The following is an 18,119-nucleotide window of genomic DNA, read 5'->3' as shown; positions in this document are numbered from 1 at the left end:
TGGATGAATAGTATGTCACCAGTTGAAGCATTGGCTCACTACTGCAGTAGTCGTGGAATCTGAGGGCGCGTTCTAAATTGTAAACCCTGCCATCACACATTGTTGATTGGCTGCCGCTATTTACAAACTAGACGAGATGGAACGCGTTATCTGTTGCACTGATTGCAAGAAACCAGTCAGTCAGCCAGCCAAGCTCAGTCAGAGATATGCATGTTTCATGTTGCCCACTAGTTTTACCTGTCCAGCTTGTTTGCCAAGGCTGTGTCCGTATTTTCTTTAATCAAAGCGCACGTTTCCCGACGAAATCTACGTGTAGAGCGGTGGACGGTGAATTTGAAAATACACCAGACATTGAATGGCATTGTGGCAAATATTTGGTGAAACTAACCATGACTTTGAAGTTCCCGGGGAAAATCTTCCTAACAAAGTATTCGCACACAATCGTTCGGGGGGAGAGGAACCACAGCGGCAGACTGCGATATGGCCCAGGTAAGGAGTTGTAATTCTGCTTTCGGTGCTTTGCCTATGGCAGAAGCTGAAAATGTTAGATTTGAAAACTTCTTCACTGTAGCGGTTACGTGGTGAAAATAGACATGTCAAGCAATGTTTTTTTTTATAATACGTGAAAGTCTCAAAGTATTTGGTATTTAAATATACAGTCCTGGCCAAAAGTTTTGAGAATGACACAAATATTAATTTCCACAAAGGTTGCTGCTTCAGTGTCTAGATATTTTTGTCAGATGTAATTATGGAATACTGAAGTATAACAAACATTTCATAAGTGTCAAAGGCTTTTATTGACAATTACATGAAGTTGATGCAAAGAGTCAATATTTGAAGTGTTGACCCTTTTTCAAGACCTCTGCAATCCGCCCTGGCATGCTGTCAATTAACTTCTGGGCCACATCCTGACTGATGGCAGCCCATTCTTGCATAATCAATGCTTGGAGTTTGTCAGAATTTGTGGGTTTTTGTTTGTCCACCCGCCTCTTGAGGATTGACCACAAGTTCTCAATGGGATTAAGGTCTGGGGAGTTTCCTGGCCTTGGACCCAAAATATCGATGTTTTGTTCCCCGAGCCACTTAGTTATCACTTTTGCTTTATGGCAAGGTGCTCCATCAGGCTGGAAAAGGCATTGTTCGTCACCAAACTGTCCCTGGATGGTTGGGAGAAGTTGCTCTCGGAGGATGTGTTGGCACCATTCTTTATTCATGGCTGTGTTCTTAGGCAAAATTGTGAGTGAGCCCACTCCCTTGGCTGAGAAGCAACCCCACACATGAATGGTCTCAGGATGCGTTACTGTTGGCATGACACAGGACTGATGGTAGCGCTCACCTTGTCTTCTCCGGACAAGATTTTTTTTCCGGATGCCCCAAACAATCGGAAAGGGGATTCATCAGAGAAAATTACTTTACCCCAGTCCTCAGCATTCCAATCCCTGTACCGTTTGCAGAATATCAGTCTATCCCTGATGTTTTTCCTGGAGATAAGTGTCTTCTTTGCTGCCCTTCTTGACACCAGGCCATCCTCCAAAAGTCTTCGCCTCACTGTGCGTGCAGATGCACTCACACCTGCCTGCTGACATTCCTGAGCAAGCTCTGTACTGGTGGTGCCCCGATCCCGCAGCTGAATAAACTTTGAGACGATCCTGGCACTTGCTGGACTTTCTTGGGCGCCCTGAAGCCTTCTTCACAACAATTGAACCGCTCTCCTTCAAGTTCTTGATGATCTGATAAATGGTTGATTTAGTTGCAATCTTACTGGCAGCAATATCCTTACCTGTGGAGCCCTTTTTGTGCAAAGCAATGATGACGGCACGTGTTTCCTTGCAGGTAACCATGGTTGACAGAGGAAGAACAATGATTCCAAGCACCCCCCTCCTTTTGAAGCTTCCAGTTTGTTATTCAAACTCAATCAGCATGACAGAGTGATCTCCAGCCTTGTCCTCGTCAACACTCACACCTGTGTTAACGAGAGAATCACTGACATGATGTCAGCTGGTCCTTTTGTGGCAGGGCTGAAATGCAGTGGAAATGTTTTTTGTGGATTCAGTTCATTTGCATGGCAAAGAGAGACTTTGCAATTAATTGCAATTCATCTGATCACTCTTCATAACATTCTGGAGTATATGCAAATTGCCATCATACAAACTGAGGCAGCAGACTTTGTGAAAATGTATATTTGTGTCATTCTCAAAACTTTTGGCCACGACTGTACATATATATTTAAGTAATAAGCCCCGAGGAGGTGTGGTATATGGCCAATATACCAGAACTAAGGGCCGTTCTTAGAACGACACAACGCAGACTGCCTGGACACAGCCCTTAACCGTGGTATATTGGCCATATATCACAAACCCCCGAGGTGCCTTATTGCTATTTTTTATTTATTTATTTATTTTATTTCACCTTTATTTAACCAGGTAGGCAAATTGAGAACACGTTCTCATTTACAATTGCGACCTGGCCAAGATAAAGCAAAGCAGTTCGATACATACAACAACACATAGTTACACATGGAGTAAAACAAACATACAGTCAATAATACAGTGAAAAATAAGTCTATATACAATGTGAGCAAGTGAGGTGAGATAAGGGAGGTGAAGGCAAACAAAATATATATAAAAATAAATAAAAATATAAAAAGGCCATGGTGGCGAAGTAAATACAATATAGCAAGTAAAAAAAACACTGGAATGGTTGGTTTGCAGTGGAAGAAAGTGCAAAGTAGAGATAGAGATAATGGGGTGCAAAGGAGCAAAAATAAATAAATGAATACAGTAGGTAAAGAGGTAGTTGTTTGGGCTAAATTATAGATGGGCTATGTACAGGTGCAGTAATCTATGAGCTGCTCTGACAGCTGGTGCTTAAAGCTAGGGAGGGAGATAAGTGTTTCCAGTTTCAGAGATTTTTGTAGTTTGTTCCAGTCATTGGCAGCAGAGAACTGGAAGGAGAGGCGGCCAAAGGAGGAATTGGTTTTGGGGGTGACCAGAGAGATATACCTGCTGGAGCGCGTGCTACAGGTAGGTGCTGCTATGGTGACCAGCGAGCTGAGATAAGGGGGGACTTTACCGAGCAGGGTCTTGTAGATGACCTGGAGCCAGTGGGTTTGGCGACGAGTATGAAGCGAGGGCCAGCCAACGAGAGTGTACAGGTCGCAGTGGTGGGTAGTGTAAGGGGCTTTGGTGACAAAACGGATGGCACTGTGGTAGACTGCATCCAATTTATTGAGTAGGGTATTGGAGGCTATTTTGTAAATGACATCACCGAAGTCGAGGATTGGTAGGATGGTCAGTTTTACAAGGGTATGTTTGGCAGCATGAGTGAAGGATGCTTTGTTGCGGAATAGGAAGCTAATTCTAGATTTAACTTTGGATTGGAGATGTTTGATGTGAGTCTGGAAGGAGAGTTTACAGTCTAACCAGACACCTAGGTATTTGTAGTTGTCCACATATTCTAAGTCAAAGCCGTCTAGAGTAGTGATGTTGGACAGGCGGGCAGGTGCAGGCAGCGATCGGTTGAAGAGCATGCATTTCGTTTTACTTGTATTTAAGAGCAATTGGAGGCCACGGAAGGAGAGTTGTATGGCATTGAAGCTCGCCTGGAGGGTTGTTAACACAGTGTCAAAAGAAGGGCCAGAAGTATACAGAATAGTGTCATCTGCGTAGAGGTGGATCAGAGACTCACCAGCAGCAAGAGCGACATCATTGATGTATACAGAGAAGAGAGTCGGTCCAAGAATTGAACCCTGTGGCACCCCCATAGAGACTGCCAGAGGCCCGGACAACAGACCCTCCGATTTGACACACTGAACTCTATCAGAGAAGTAGTTGGTGAACCAGGCGAGGCAATCATTAGAGAAACCAAGGCTGTCGAGTCTGCCGATAAGAATACGGTGATTGACAGAGTCAAAAGCCTTGGCCAGGTCAATGAATACAGCTGCACAGTATTGTTTCCTATCGATGGCGGTTACGATATCGTTTATGACCTTGAGCGTGGCTGAGGTGCACCCATGACCAGCTCTGAAACCAGATTGCATAGCGGAGAAGGTATGGTGGGATTCGAAATGGTCGGTAATCTGTTTGTTAACTTGGCTTTCGAAGACCTTAGAAAGGCAGGGTAGGATAGATATGGGTCTGTAGCTGTTTGGGTCAAGAGTGTCCCCCCCTTTGAAGAGGGGGATAACCGCAGCTGCTTTCCAATCTTTGGGAATCTCAGACGACACGAAAGAGAGGTTGAAGAGGCTAGTAATAGGGGTGGCAACAATTTCAGCAGATAGTTTTAGAAAGAAAGGGTCCAGATTATCTAGCCCGGCTGATTTGTAAGGGTCCAGATTTTGCAGCTCTTTCAGAACATCAGCTGACTGTATTTGGGAGAAAGAGAAATGGGAAAGGCTTGGGCGAGTTGCTGTGGGGGGTGCAGTGCTGTTGACCGGGGAAGGGGTAGCCAGGTGGAAAGCATGACCAGCCGTAGAAAAATGCTTATTAAAATTCTCAATTATAGTGGATTTGTCGGTGGTGACAGTGTTTCCTATCTTCAGTGCAGTTGGAAGCTGGGAGGAGGTGTTCTTATTCTCCATGGACTTTACAGTGTCCCAGAACTTTTTGGAGTTTGTGTTGCAGGAAGCAAATTTCTGCTTGAAAAAGCTAGCCTTGGCTTTTCTAACTGCTTGTGTATATTGGTTCCTAGCTTCCCTGAAAAGTTGCATATCACGGGGGCTGTTCGATGCTAATGCAGAACGCCATAGGATATTTTTCTGTTGGTTAAGGGCAGTCAGGTCAGGAGAGAACCAAGGGCTATATCTGTTCCTGGTTCTAAATTTCTTGAATGGGGCATGCTTATTCAAGATGGTGAGGAAGGCATTTTTAAAAAATGTCCAGGCATCCTCTACTGACGGGATAAGATCAATATCCTTCCAGGATACCTCGGCCAGGTCGATTAGAAAGGCCTGCTCGCTGAAGTGTTTCAGGGAGCGTTTGACAGTGATGAGTGGAGGTCGTTTGACCGCTGACCCATTACGGATGCAGGCAATGAGGCAGTGATTGCTGAGATCTTGGTTGAAAACAGCAGAGGTGTATTTGGAGGGCAAGTTGGTTAGGATGATATCTATGAGGGTACCCGTGTTTACGGAATTGGGGTGGTACCTGGTAGGTTCATTGATAATTTGTGTGAGATTGAGGGCATCAAGCTTAGATTGTAGGATGGCTGGGGTGTTAAGCATGTTCCAATTTAGGTCGCCTAGCAGCACGAGCTCTGAAGATAGATGGGGGGCAATCAGTTCACATATGGTGTCCAGAGCACAGCTGGGGGCAGAGGGTGGTCTATAGCAGGCGGCAATGGTGAGAGACTTGTTTTTAGAGAGGTGGATTTTTAAAAGTAGAAGTTCAAATTGTTTGGGAACAGACCTGGATAGTAAAACAGAACTCTGCAGGCAATCTTTGCAGTAGATTGCAACACCGCCCCCTTTGGCCGTTCTATCTTGTCTGAAAATATTGTAATTAGGGATGAAAATGTCAGAATTTTTGGTGGTCTTCCTAAGCCAGGATTCAGACACGGCTAAAACATCCGGGTTGGCAGAGTGTGCTAAAGCAGTGAACAAAACAAACTTAGGGAGGAGGCTTCTAATGTTAACATGCATGAAACCAAGGCTATTACGGTTACAGAAGTCATCAAAAGAGAGCGCCTGGGGAATAGGAGTGGAGCTAGGTACTGCAGGGCCTGGGTTCACCTCTACATCACCAGAGGAACAGAGGAGGAGTAGGATAAGGGTACGGCTAAAAGCTATGAGAATTGGTCGTCTAGAACGACTAGAACAGAGAGTAAAAGGAAGTTTCTGGGGGCGATAAAATAGCTTCAAGGAATAATAATAATAATGTACAGACAAAGGTATGGCAGGATGTGAATACAGTGGAGGTAAACCTAGGTATTGAGTGATGATGAGAGAGATATTGTCTCTAGAAACATCATTGAAACCAGGTGATGTCATCGCATATGTGGGTGGTGGAACTGAGAGGTTGGATATGGTATAGTGAACAGGGCTAGAGGCTCTACAGTGAAATAAGCCAATAAACACTAACCAGAACAGCAATGGACAAGGCATATTTACATTAAGGAGAGGCATGCTTAATCGAGTGATCATAAGGGTCCAGTGAGTAGAGGTTGGTTGGGGTCACGGCGATCCAGACAGCTGGCCGGGTAGATGGCTATCGGTAGCAAGATAGCATAGGATGGAAGTCTATTTTTTAGTTGGTAAACTGGTTACCAACAATTAGAGCAGTAAAAATAAATGTTTTGTCATACCCATGGTATACGGTCTGATATAACATGGCTCTCAGTCAATCAGCATTCAGGACTCAAACCACACAGTTTTTAAATATATATAAATTATTTCGATTTGCTTATATTAAGCAAACCAGATGGCACCATTTTCTTGTTATTTTAATTTACGGATAGCCAGGGGCACACTCCAACACTCAGGCATAATTTACAAAGGGAAGCATGTCTATTTAGTGAGTATTTTTACTTAAGTACTTTACACCACTGGGTTCAATATGTGTTTCGGTAGCCTGGTTCCAGATCTGTTTGTGTGATCATGTCAACTCCCTGTCATTCCAGTGACAAGGAGCTGACAGGATAACACAAACATATCTGGGACCAGGCTAGAGTTTCTGTGTGTTCACAACATTCACAATGGTTGTAGAAGCTCCAGTGTGAAAGTAGATTTAGATCTTGGTCACACTTTCAATTAATTTGCACATATTTGTAGTGTTTTACTGCTCTATGTAACTTAACAGAAGTATCTAATATTGAACTAGATCCCTGTTTGTCTTTAAATTAGACATCACATAAAATATTATAAAAAATATTTTAGCTTGCTTTGTCTGCTGAAACTTTTATCTAACGCTGGTGGCTTCATTAAGGCACTTCACGTGATGTAGTCAGAAAAACTGGTTTGCTGTCTTCTCTACTGATACATAGTGCTATTTGCTATTTGTGCTTTTTGAGGTTGGTTCAGATTCAATAATTTTTTTAAACACCCTGAAACTACTTCCTACGGCTATGCTCTATGTCACCTCACGGTCTGCATTATTCTTGAGTAGAATAAATAACCTCAGACCAAGACAAGTAAATGACCAATGGATTATGGTAATTGTAGTTAATTACCACATTTTTATGCGCTAAACTATGCAGAATATTGGCCTGTTGGAAACTACAACTCCCTACTACATCGCACAGTTCAGGCTGGATCTTTATCTCTAGAGAATCTATGCGATGTGCGCATTGAGTTCACAGAAAAAAAAATTGTTGAGCGAAATGGAATTCAAATCATTCAGCTGATGTCGGTCAGTTGTTGTTTAAAAGTTGTTTTAAAAAACGAAAAATAACTGACATTTTGGTTAATCGCTCAGCACTACTGATACATGATGTAGGGGATGAAATGATAATAGGCCAATTATCTGGTTTTTACATATAGTGTCATGTAGATTATCAGTATTATCATCCATCATTACCTCTCCCTCTCTTTCTTGCTATTTGCTTCCAGGCCATTGGCTCAAAAGTGGACGGTGATGCTCTTCTTGGGCACGTGTCTCCTCTACTGTGCCAGGATGGCCATGCCAATCTGTGCTGTCAACATGGCCACCACATTTGGCTGGAGCAAGACGCAGTCGGGTGTGGTAATGGGGGGCTTCTTCTGGGGTTACTGCTTCACTCAGGTGCTGGGAGGTCATGTCAGCGACAGGTGGGTCAACCTCTGGTGGTCTGAATGAGAGAAACAATGGCTACCTATTGGGATTGGGATTTGTATTATTTGATCTTGAGTGATTGCCTGTTATATAATGTCCATGTTAGAAGCTGGAAATCACCTTTCTTGTGTGCTGTGAAGACTGCTCTGACTCTGCTCATGATTGTTTGTTTTGCCAGAATTGGTGGTGAACGGGTCCTACTTCTTGCCACTACGTCCTGGGCTTCCATTACAGCATGCACCCCTCTGTTGGCGCAACTGGGCATCAGTTCCCTCACCTCCATGACGGTGGCCAGATTCCTTATGGGGCTATTACAAGGTGAGAGGGTGGAAACAGAGAAAGTCTCCACCCTCTGTCTCCTCTTTTGGAATGGTTTGGTAACTTTGATAACAGCTGCTTTCCCTCAGGTGTCCACTACCCCTCTTTGGCCAGTCTTTGTTCCCAACGAGTAGATGAAGGGGAAAGAGGCTTTCTGATGAGTACCATGGGCAGTGGCTCTTATATGGGGTAAGTTATACATGTAATAACTGAACACAGGTCTCTAATTATACCAACACCCATCTCTGATTTATAATTTAATCATACATAGCTTTATCTGAAATATGTTCTAAATGCTTCTTCCTCATTGTGCTTCTATGCTTCTGAGTCAGAACACTGATGGTGGGAGGACTGGGGTCCGTGATGTTGGAACGCTATGGCTGGGAGAGTGTGTTCTATGGCGCTGGTCTGCTCTCGGGACTGTGGTCATTGACTGTGTGGAGATTTCTACTGAGAGGTACTCTAGGGTAGCAATATAATAATCTATAGAACTGGTGCTTTGTGCATGAATATATTTTGTTTTAAAGTATCAAAAAATGTGCATTGGATGTGTTGTATGTAATAGTTGTTTCATTGAATTAAGTGGTTGTTCTAGGTTCTAGATTTCATATGAGGTAGGCTTCTATAATATATTTCTAGTTTGAAAGTATCTACAAAATGTAATGCATGTATTATACATGTTAGTTGTTTCACTGAATGACGTGGTTGTTATGTACGATTCATGAGGTTGGCTGCTATAATCATACTGCTTTATATGGTAATGTATGTGTCGGTTGCAGGTCAAATGAACACAATCCAAGTGCTGTCAAGCCATGGATCCAGTTCGGGTCTGTCAAAGAAACGCTGGCTAAAAATGTTCAAACAGCCCTCTGTGTGGTACAGCTCAATTTTTTGCATATGTTGATTTTGGATGTAATACAGTATGGCACGTGGATGTTATGCAAATGGTTTGCAACTTCTTGTTTTTACCTTGATGTTGCCTGCTTGCCTGGCTCTACTGCTCTTTTTGTCTCTTGTTCTCCCTCTTTCACATCTCTTCAGTGCCATGGTCTTTGCTCACCTATGCTTCAGCAGTACTTGTTACACATTGATGTCATGGCTACCAACCTTTTTCAAAGATACATATCCGCACGCCAAGGTATTACACCTTTATCTCTTCAGCCACTTTCTTTACCTTATCCAAAACGCATGTCTTACCTATACTGGCCTTCTTCACCCAAAATAATAAATAGTGTAACCATTGCAGTTTAGTGTAATCTGTATTGTAACTCATACTTCTAATATATGTTATTCCAGGGATGGGTGTGTAACGTAATTCCATGGTCGGTTGCAATCGCATCTGCGCTCTTTGGAGGCATAATTTCGGATCACCTCATTCAGCAGGGTATAAGAATGACAGATTAGAGTACAACATTTGTTTGTTTTGCTGCTTCCTTAGTAAGTTAGTAACAGTCTGTTTTTTGTTCTAGGATTTCGAACATCATCTGTTAGGAAGATGATGCAGGTAAGCTTACCTGGTTTAGAATCGCTAACTTATATTCTTGTGTAACTGAACCCAATATTCAGTGGTTTGTGGACAGAGAGAAAGTACAGGTATGCATAAGAGATTTGTTCAGACAGGTTAGAGCTCCCCATTTTCATGCCAGACAAGGCAATCAGACATATCCTTGGGGCTCAGGCAATTATTTCCCCTGACTAACATACAGTGAGGTCTGAAATTATTGACACCCTTGAAAAAGATTGGCAATAATGACTGTATAAAATGAATAATGAAAAAAAAACAGTAAAAAAATTATATTAATTTAAACTAATACATTTGCTCAGAGAAAGATAATACTTTTTTTCTCAAAAAGGTAGGGGTCAAAATTATTGACACCCTTAAAGATTCTTATAAATAAAGTAGTCAAAGTTTAGTATTTGGTCCCATATTCCTAGCACGCAATGACTACATCAAGCTTGTGACTCTACAAACTTGTTGGGTGCTTTTGCAGTTAGTTTCGGTTGTTTCCGATTATTTTGTACCCAATAGAAAGTAATTTAAAAAATGTATTGTGTCATTTTAAAGTCACTTTTATGGAAAATAAGAATAAAATGTTTCAAACACTTCTACATTAATGTGGATGATACCATGATTATGGATAATCCTGAATGAATCGTGAATAATGATGATTGAGAAATACAGAGGGTCAAAGATCATACCCCCAAGACATTATCAATAACAGGGGATGTTAGCATGTCTTATCTGTGACCCTCTGTAACTTTCTCACGATTCATTCAGGATTATCCGTAATCATGCTATCATCCACATTAATGTATAAGTGTTTAGACATGTTTTATAATTTTGTACAAAAGTGACTCAATAATGACATAAAACATAATTTACCATTCATTTCTATCGGGCACAAAATAATTTTAAACACGATCAAAACGAACTGCAAATGCATCCAACAAGTAGAGTAGAGTCACAAGCTTGATGTAGTCATTGCGTGCTAGGAATATGCTACCAAATACTGAACTTTTGACTACTTTACTTATAAGAATCTTTAAGGATGTCAATCATTTTGATCCCTATGTTTTTGAGAAAAATTATATAATTTCCCTTTTTTGCATACAATATAGCTCAGTATTTGAATGATGTATTTTATACAGTCATTATTGCTCATCTTTGTCAAGGATCTCAATAATTTTGTATCTGACATAACAGGATTAGTTACAGTTCAGTGGCTTGCGAAAGTTTTCACCCCCATTGGCATTTTTCCTATTTTGTTGCCTTACAACCTGGAATTGACATGGACTTTTGGGGGTTTGTATCATTTGATTTACACAGCATGTATACCACTTTGAAGATGCAAATAATTTTTTCTTGTGAGATTTAAAAAACGGAAAACTTGAGCATGCATAACTATTCACCCCCCCAAAGTCAATACTTTATAGAGCCACCTTTTGCAGCAATTACAGCTGCAAATCTCTTGGGGTATGTCTCTATAAACTTGGCACATCTAGCCACTGGGATTTTTGCCTATTCTTCATGGCAAAACTGTTCCAGCTCCTTCAAGTTGGATGGGTTCCACTGGTGTACAGCAATCTTTAAGTCATACCACAGATTCTCAATTGGATTGAGGTCTGGGCTTTGACTAGGCCAATCCAAGACATTGAAATGTATCCCTTTAAACCACTCGAGTGTTGCTTTAGCAGTATTCTCAGGGTCATTGTCCTGCTGGAAGGTGAACCTCCATCCCAGTCTCAAATCTCTGGAAGACCAAAACAGGTTTCCCTCAAGAGTGTCCCTGTATTTATCGGCATCCATCATTCCTTAAATTCTGACCAGTTTCCCAGTCCCTGCCGATGAAAAACATGGTGGTGTTGGATGGTGTTCTCGGGGTGTGAGAGTTGTTGGATTTGCGCCAAACATAGCGTTTTGCTTGATTGCCAAAAAGCAACATTTTTGTCTCATCTGACCAGAGAACCTTCTTCCATATGTTTGGGGAGTCTCCCAAATGCCTTTTGGCGAACACCAAACGTGTTTGCTTATTTTTTTCTTTAAGCAATGGCATATTTTCTGGCCACTCTTAGGTAAAGCCCAGTTCTGTGGAGTGTACGGCTTAAAGTGGTCCTATGGACAGATACTCCAATCTCTTCTGTGGAGCTACGCAGCTCCTTCAGGGTTATCTTTGGTCTCTTTGTTGCCTCTCTGATTAATGCCCTCCTTGCATGTTCCATGAGTTTTGGTGGGTGGCACTCTCTTGGCAGGTTTGTTGTGGTGCCATATTATTTCCATTACTTTATAATGGATTTAATGGTGCTCCGTGGGATGTTCAAAGTTTTGGATATTTTTTTATAACCCAACTCTGATCTGTACTTCTCCCCCACTTTGTCCCTGACCTGTTTGGAGAGCTCCTTGGTCTTCATGGTGCTGCTTGCTTGATGGTGCCCGTTGCTTAGTGGTGTTGCAGACTCTGGGGCCTTTCAGAACAGGTGTATATTTACTGAGATCATGTGACATATCATGTGACACTTAGATTGCACACAGGTGGACTTTATTTAACTAATTATGTGACTTCTGAAGGTAATTGGTTGCAACAGATCTTATTTAGGGGCTTCATAGCAAAGGGGGTGAATATATACAGTTGAAGTCGGAAGTTGACATACACTTAAGTTGGAGTCATTAAAACTCGTTTTTCAACCACTCCACAAATTTCTTGTTAACAAACTATGGTTTTGGCAAGTCGGTTAGGACATCTACTTTGTGCATGACACAAGTCATTTTTCCAACAATTGTTTACAGACAGATTATTTAACTTATAATTCACTGTATCACAATTCCAGTGGGTCAGAAGTTTACATACACTAAGTTGACGGTGCCGTTAAACAGCTTGGAAAATTCCAGAAAAATATGTCATGCTTTAGAAGCTTCTGATAAGCTAATTGACATAATTTGAGTCAATTGGAAGTGTACCTGTGGATGTATTTCAAGGCCTATCTTCAAACTCAGTGACTCTTTGCTTGACATCATGGGAAAATCAAAAGATATCAGCCAAGACATCAGAAAAGAAATTGTAGACCTCCACAAGTCTTGTTCATCCTTGGAAGCAATTTCCAAACTCCTGAAGGTACCACGTTCATCTGTACAAACAATAGTATGCAAGTATAAACACCATGGGACCACGCAACCGTCATACTGCTCAGGAAGGAGACGCGTTCTGTCTCCTAGAGATGAATGTACTTTGGTGCACCAAGTGCAAATCAATCCCAGGACAAAAGCAAAGGACCTTGTGAAGATGCTGGAGGAAATGGGTACAAAAGTATCTATATCCACAGACAAAGATCGTACTTTTTGGAGAAATGCCCTCTGGTCTGATGAAACAAAAATAGAACTGTTTGGCCATAATGACCATCGTTATGTTTGGAGGAAAAAAGGGGATGCTTGCAAGCCGAAGAACACCATCCCAACCGTGAAGCACGGGGGTGGCAGCATCATGTTGTGGGGGTGCTTTGCTGCAGGAGGGAGTGGTGCACTTCACAAAATAGTTGGCATCATGAGGCATAAGGACAACAAAGTCCAGGTATTGGAGTGGCCATCACAAAGCCCTGACCTCAATCCCATAGAAAATTTGTGGGCAGAACTGAAAAAGTATGTGCGAGCAAGGAGGCCTACAAACCTGACTCAGTTACACCAGCTCTTTCAGGAGGAATGGGACAGAATTCACCCAACTTATTGTGGGAAGCTTGTGGTAGGCTACCCGAAACATTTGACCCAAGTTAAACAATTTAAAGGCAATGCTACCAAATACTAATTGAGTGTATGTAAACTTCTGACCCACTGGGAATGTGATGAAAGAAATAAAAGCTGAAATAAATAATTCTCTCTACTATTATTCTGATATTTCACTTCCTTAAAATAAAGTGGTGATCCTAACTGACCTAAGACAGGGAATTTTTACGAGGATTAAATGTCAGGAATTGTGAAAATCTGAGTTTAAATGTACTTGGCTAAGGTGTATGTAATCTTTCGACTTCAACTGTATGCACGCACCACTTTTCCGGGGGGGGTTTATATCATTTTTTGAAACAAGTAATTTTTTTCATTTCACTTCACCAATTTGGACTATTTTGTGTATGTCCATTACATGAAATAAAAATACAAATCCATTTAAATTACAGGTTGTAATGCAACAAAATAGGAAAATGCCAAGGGGGATGAATACCTTTGCAAGGCACTGTATCTCTTGAAATGGGGAATTTAGAGTTAAAGTGGCACTCCAGTCTATTTTTCACCTTCTTTATCACCTGATTTACTTTACAAAAGGTAAGTCATGACATAGCACAAGTGGGGGGTGTGCTTTTCCTCTTTAGTTTTCTATTGTTCCTCAAGCAATGGTGAGGCTGATGACATCACAGATTCCCATCAAAATGCCTTACTCCCTTGAAGTTTGCATTTGTGTCTAAAAAACACAATTTTGTTCAAAACATTTTTTTTTTACCCTTCAATGTGTGTAGTTTACTGTCTTTATACTTTGGTTATCGCTTTTCAACAGTAAATGTTCACAAATCGCTAGAGGACATCTTTAAATAAGTCGATCAGTGTGTTTCTCTCTCTCATACAGTTCATGTCCATGGGTGTGTCCAGTGTGTTCCTCCTGCTACTCTGCAGGCCACTCTCATTCCCTTCCGCTGTGATCTTTGTCTCCGCTGCTGTGGGCCTGGCCACCTTCAACAGCAGGTGTGTTTCTGTGTGTGTTCATGTAACATTATTCAATCCACATAATAGAGGTATACCCGTATTACTGGATGAGAAGGGTAACTTCTCATCCAGTAATAGAGTTATTAGTATACTAACCCATTGCCATTGTCCCCATGCGCTAGTGGTGTGTCTGTGAATGTACAGGACCTTGCCCCATCGTGTGCTGGAGCCTTGTTTGGTCAGTTTGTTTTTACAATTTTAAAATTGAACCTTTATTTAACTAGGCAAGTCAGTTAAGAACAAATTCTTATTTACAATGACGGCCTACACCTGCCAAACCCGGACGTCGCTGGACCAATTGTGCCCAGCGTCGTCCGGGTTTGGCCGGTGTAGGCCGTCATTGTAAATTAGAATTTATCTTAACTGGACACTGTCAGTGTCTTTGGGTATCATTGTCTTCCCATTCCATTTGTTCCATTTTGATTGACAAACAAATATTTTGTTCCCAAAAATGTATATATTATTTTCTCCACAGGATTTATGAATATGTGTGGGGCTTTCACAGGTAGGTATTAGATATCAATCCCCCATGTATACTGTACATCAGAATGATATAATGCTCACGGTTAAGTGTATTATAGGCCTATGTACTGTATTTGACTGTGTAAATGAGACCAGTTTGTGTATCCCACAGGTCTGGTGCTGGTCTATGTTTCTGGATACCTGATTGAGGTCACAGCTTCCTGGGGTTATGTGTTCTCACTCATCGCAATGGTGAATACCATAGGCCTCGGAGTATTCCTCATGTTTGGAGAAGCCAACCGTGTGGACTTGTGGAATTTGTCCGAAGTCACTCGTGTATGACCCACACAAAGACACTGCCAATAACTTAGTGTGTATATCTGTGTAGGCCATAATGTCAGTCTAACAAAATGGTTTGTGAAGAGGATTGTAGGCCTAACTACAATAGGCCTATGAAAAAATGACTTGTTTCTGACATGTTTTAAATTACGCCTTCGTGCACCAGGTCTGAGAATAAGATGGTTTAAAATATTTATAATTCTATGTTGCTTCACTTGGTAGAACTTTGAAAACATTATCTATTGTCCCTGAAATTGAAAAGCGAAACAAGACAACAGTAAACATGTCATCCCCCACGAATGATGCAGCGACCTCCATTGGGCCAATTGAGATATCTTGTGTGACTAACACATTTTAGTTGACCACAGATTAGCTTTTATATATCTAACAATGAAAATAAATGTCTTCAAAAATGGAAGGCAGTTAGCCTGGGTACCAGTCCAGGTCTTGACATTCAGGTAAATTTGCCAGTGGCACACCGGGCCAGTACCAAGTGAAAACTACCTGCCTGAATTTTAAAATAACTGACCCAGGCCAAGATATCAGGAAAGGTAAGTTATGCACCCAGAATTTAAATCTGGGTGATTTCACGTTTCATTTACAGTTTGGGCAAATACCTTATATTAAAGCCAACCATAAAATCTGATATTTATTTACACTGATTGTTTGGAAAACAAAAATAAAACCATGCCCCCTCTCAATGATGACATATAGCCTATATTAAACCATTTAAAATGTAATATTCCCCTCTAGAAATTTGCCTAGTAACATATTGATGAAAAGCAATATCTTTAGATGGTCCATATGATCAGGCAGGTGTGCTATTTTAGCAATAAGCATGATCACCTGTCTGACGCAGCATCAAGGCTATATGGCTGAAGCATGGGGTTGCTCCTCTGCATGGTTTACCCCAAAGGGCTAATCATTAGTTATGTCACAGACTAAATATGATCTTGTTGCTTGTATAATGTCTTTAAAAAAAACTCCCACTGGCATTCATAAAATCATGTAATTGTTATGTTTATAAATTGTGTGAATTGTACAGTTAATAGAGGCCTACGTAAACACATGCGAATGGCTGACGCGCTTCCCGCAGTTACTTTTTTTTATTGTCATGACAGATACAAAAGATTGTAAAACGCTGCCAATTGGGGTTGAGAAATAAATGATAGCCCTGTAACGCTGGGATCCCGCTCTTTCACTAATTTCCATCAAAACTGTTGTATTTTCCAGAGATTGCATTTAAGATTGTTGCCCAGAGACTGGGTTTATTAGAACAGATTTATTTCTGCGCAGCAATCAACGGTGTCCAGAGTTCTGCGCTCTTGCCACCTGACAGTTGATATTCAACTAATAAATAAACGACATTGCTCATGAACAGCTTCGGGAATTAATCAGATTTTTAAACAATTATATAGGCCTAGACTACAGCATAGAATTATTACAATATTGATTTTTGTATTTAACCAACAAGTGATTTGTGTAAATAGGCTAATGTTCATGTATTGACAAGCAAGCAGCTCCATAGTGTAGGCCTACATGGTCCGTGGACCTTACATAAACCTTTATTTGCTAATAATGACATCGCTATGTCATTGGACAGGGGATGGACAGGGAATGCTTTGACATTATTGACACCGCTTGGAAGCAGGTTGATAACAAGTGTGAAGCGTCAGCTGTTGGGGAGATTGTGAATGTATGAATACAAGTAGCTTATATAGCCTATATATTTTTTGAAAATGTAGTCTACTGTCCCAAGCGGGCCATATGAAAGCTTGATTAACTGGCCAGGTCAGCCGGTAGCCCTGAATGTCGAGCTTTGCAGACTCTAGCTAAACCACTCCTTATATAGTTTATACTCCATGTCATGTGCCAAATAAAAAACGCCACCTGCTGGACAAGACAGATTTTGTGCCGAGTTATCCCTCTCACTTAGCCTATTCCTCTCTGGGGGGACTCACAAATATCAGTTAATTACTATAGCTCCCGCCTTGGGCCAATTAGTGTAATTTTGTAAATGCCAGATTTCAATGGCAAAACGCATAATTCACCGACCTTTCGTAAACATCGGGCCAGTGCTGTCCGAGATATCGCGTGTGACTAACAGATGGAGACCGATCCACAATCCCTCCCCGATTTCACCTTGGGGGACAATAAACAGAGCTAGTAAAAAGCAACTTTACGGGCATCAGTGCAGTTTCAGCACCATAGTCAGTGGGGAGTGGCTATGGTAATGACAAATCAGCAGTTGCGACACGTCATTCAGGGCCACCTGTTTTGAGCCCCACCTGTTTACCCCCCCGCCCCCCAAAAAAAATATATGTATATATCTACCGTAGCTTTGATGGGACTGATCATGTCAACATCATACTTTCAAATTCTTAGCTAGCAAGCTAGACAAGCAGTCATCATCATGAATCAAGTCGACAATGTACTGGCAAATCCTTTCAAGCCTTGTCATATGAAGAGAAAGTATAGCTAAAACGTAGCTATTGGACATAAACAATACACAACACGTTGGAAATCGCAAATTCAACAATAAGTGGTTTGGAAGGAATCAGTTGCTATCTGCAAGCGTTTCAAAGCAATAATGAGCCTGCTATTCAGTGGAGTCGGTGTGTGGTCCAAGTCTGTGTTTAAGGATTAATTTTCCATGTTTAAAAGGATAAACATTCACATGCAACACCATGGGCCAGAAAGGGTTGAATACATTGGCCATGCTGTCAATACAGCATGACTTCTGCCGAGTTCAAAACAACTGGAAACTTGGAACTGGGAAATCTCAGACTTCAGTGAGTTCAAGACAACTGGGACCTCGGAAAAAAACGAGCTCCAACTGGGAAAATACGTTTTGAACAGTCATCCAACTTAGAATTCCAGGTTGGGAACTCCGGCCTCTTTCTAGAGCTCTGACCTGAAGATCACTGATGTCATGATTCAACTTTGTTTTTTTCCCGAGGACCCAGTTGTCTTGAAAGCACTATAAATCCAGAGAATGCCAGACTTTGATGACA

At 41.4% G+C, this 18,119-nt stretch overlaps 1 protein-coding gene across 1 annotated transcript; it reads left to right on the top strand.

Annotated features, from left to right (window-relative positions):
- The first annotated feature begins 157 nt into the window (after window positions 1–157).
- Window positions 158–17,008, top strand: LOC139557520 (voltage-gated purine nucleotide uniporter SLC17A9-like). Its single transcript, XM_071372469.1, has 13 exons — window positions 158–489; window positions 7,544–7,741; window positions 7,924–8,063; window positions 8,153–8,252; window positions 8,396–8,520; window positions 8,843–8,939; window positions 9,105–9,201; window positions 9,360–9,447; window positions 9,533–9,567; window positions 14,168–14,283; window positions 14,427–14,482; window positions 14,780–14,809; window positions 14,939–17,008. The coding sequence occupies exons 1-13, from the start codon at window positions 356–358 to the stop codon at window positions 15,106–15,108; spliced, it is 1,386 nt and encodes a 461-aa protein (XP_071228570.1). The 5' UTR covers window positions 158–355; the 3' UTR covers window positions 15,109–17,008.
- Window positions 17,009–18,119: the final 1,111 nt, after the last annotated feature.

The sequence above is a fragment of the Salvelinus alpinus genome, chromosome 28 (assembly GCF_045679555.1).
Source record: "Salvelinus alpinus chromosome 28, SLU_Salpinus.1, whole genome shotgun sequence".
Lineage (NCBI taxonomy): Eukaryota > Metazoa > Chordata > Actinopteri > Salmoniformes > Salmonidae > Salvelinus > Salvelinus alpinus.
Note: the sequence above shows the minus strand (reverse complement) of the source record. Positions and strands in the feature narration are given on the sequence as shown.

Coding starts and splice junctions, on each gene's coding strand:
- LOC139557520 (XM_071372469.1), top strand. CDS start 356: ATGGCATTGTGGCAAATATTTGGTGAAACTAACCATGACTTTGAAGTT. Junction 8,253..8,395: donor GGCAGTGGCTCTTATATGGG/GTAAGTTATACA, acceptor CTTCTGAGTCAG/AACACTGATGGTGGGAGGAC. Junction 9,448..9,532: donor GGATCACCTCATTCAGCAGG/GTATAAGAATGA, acceptor TTTTTGTTCTAG/GATTTCGAACATCATCTGTT.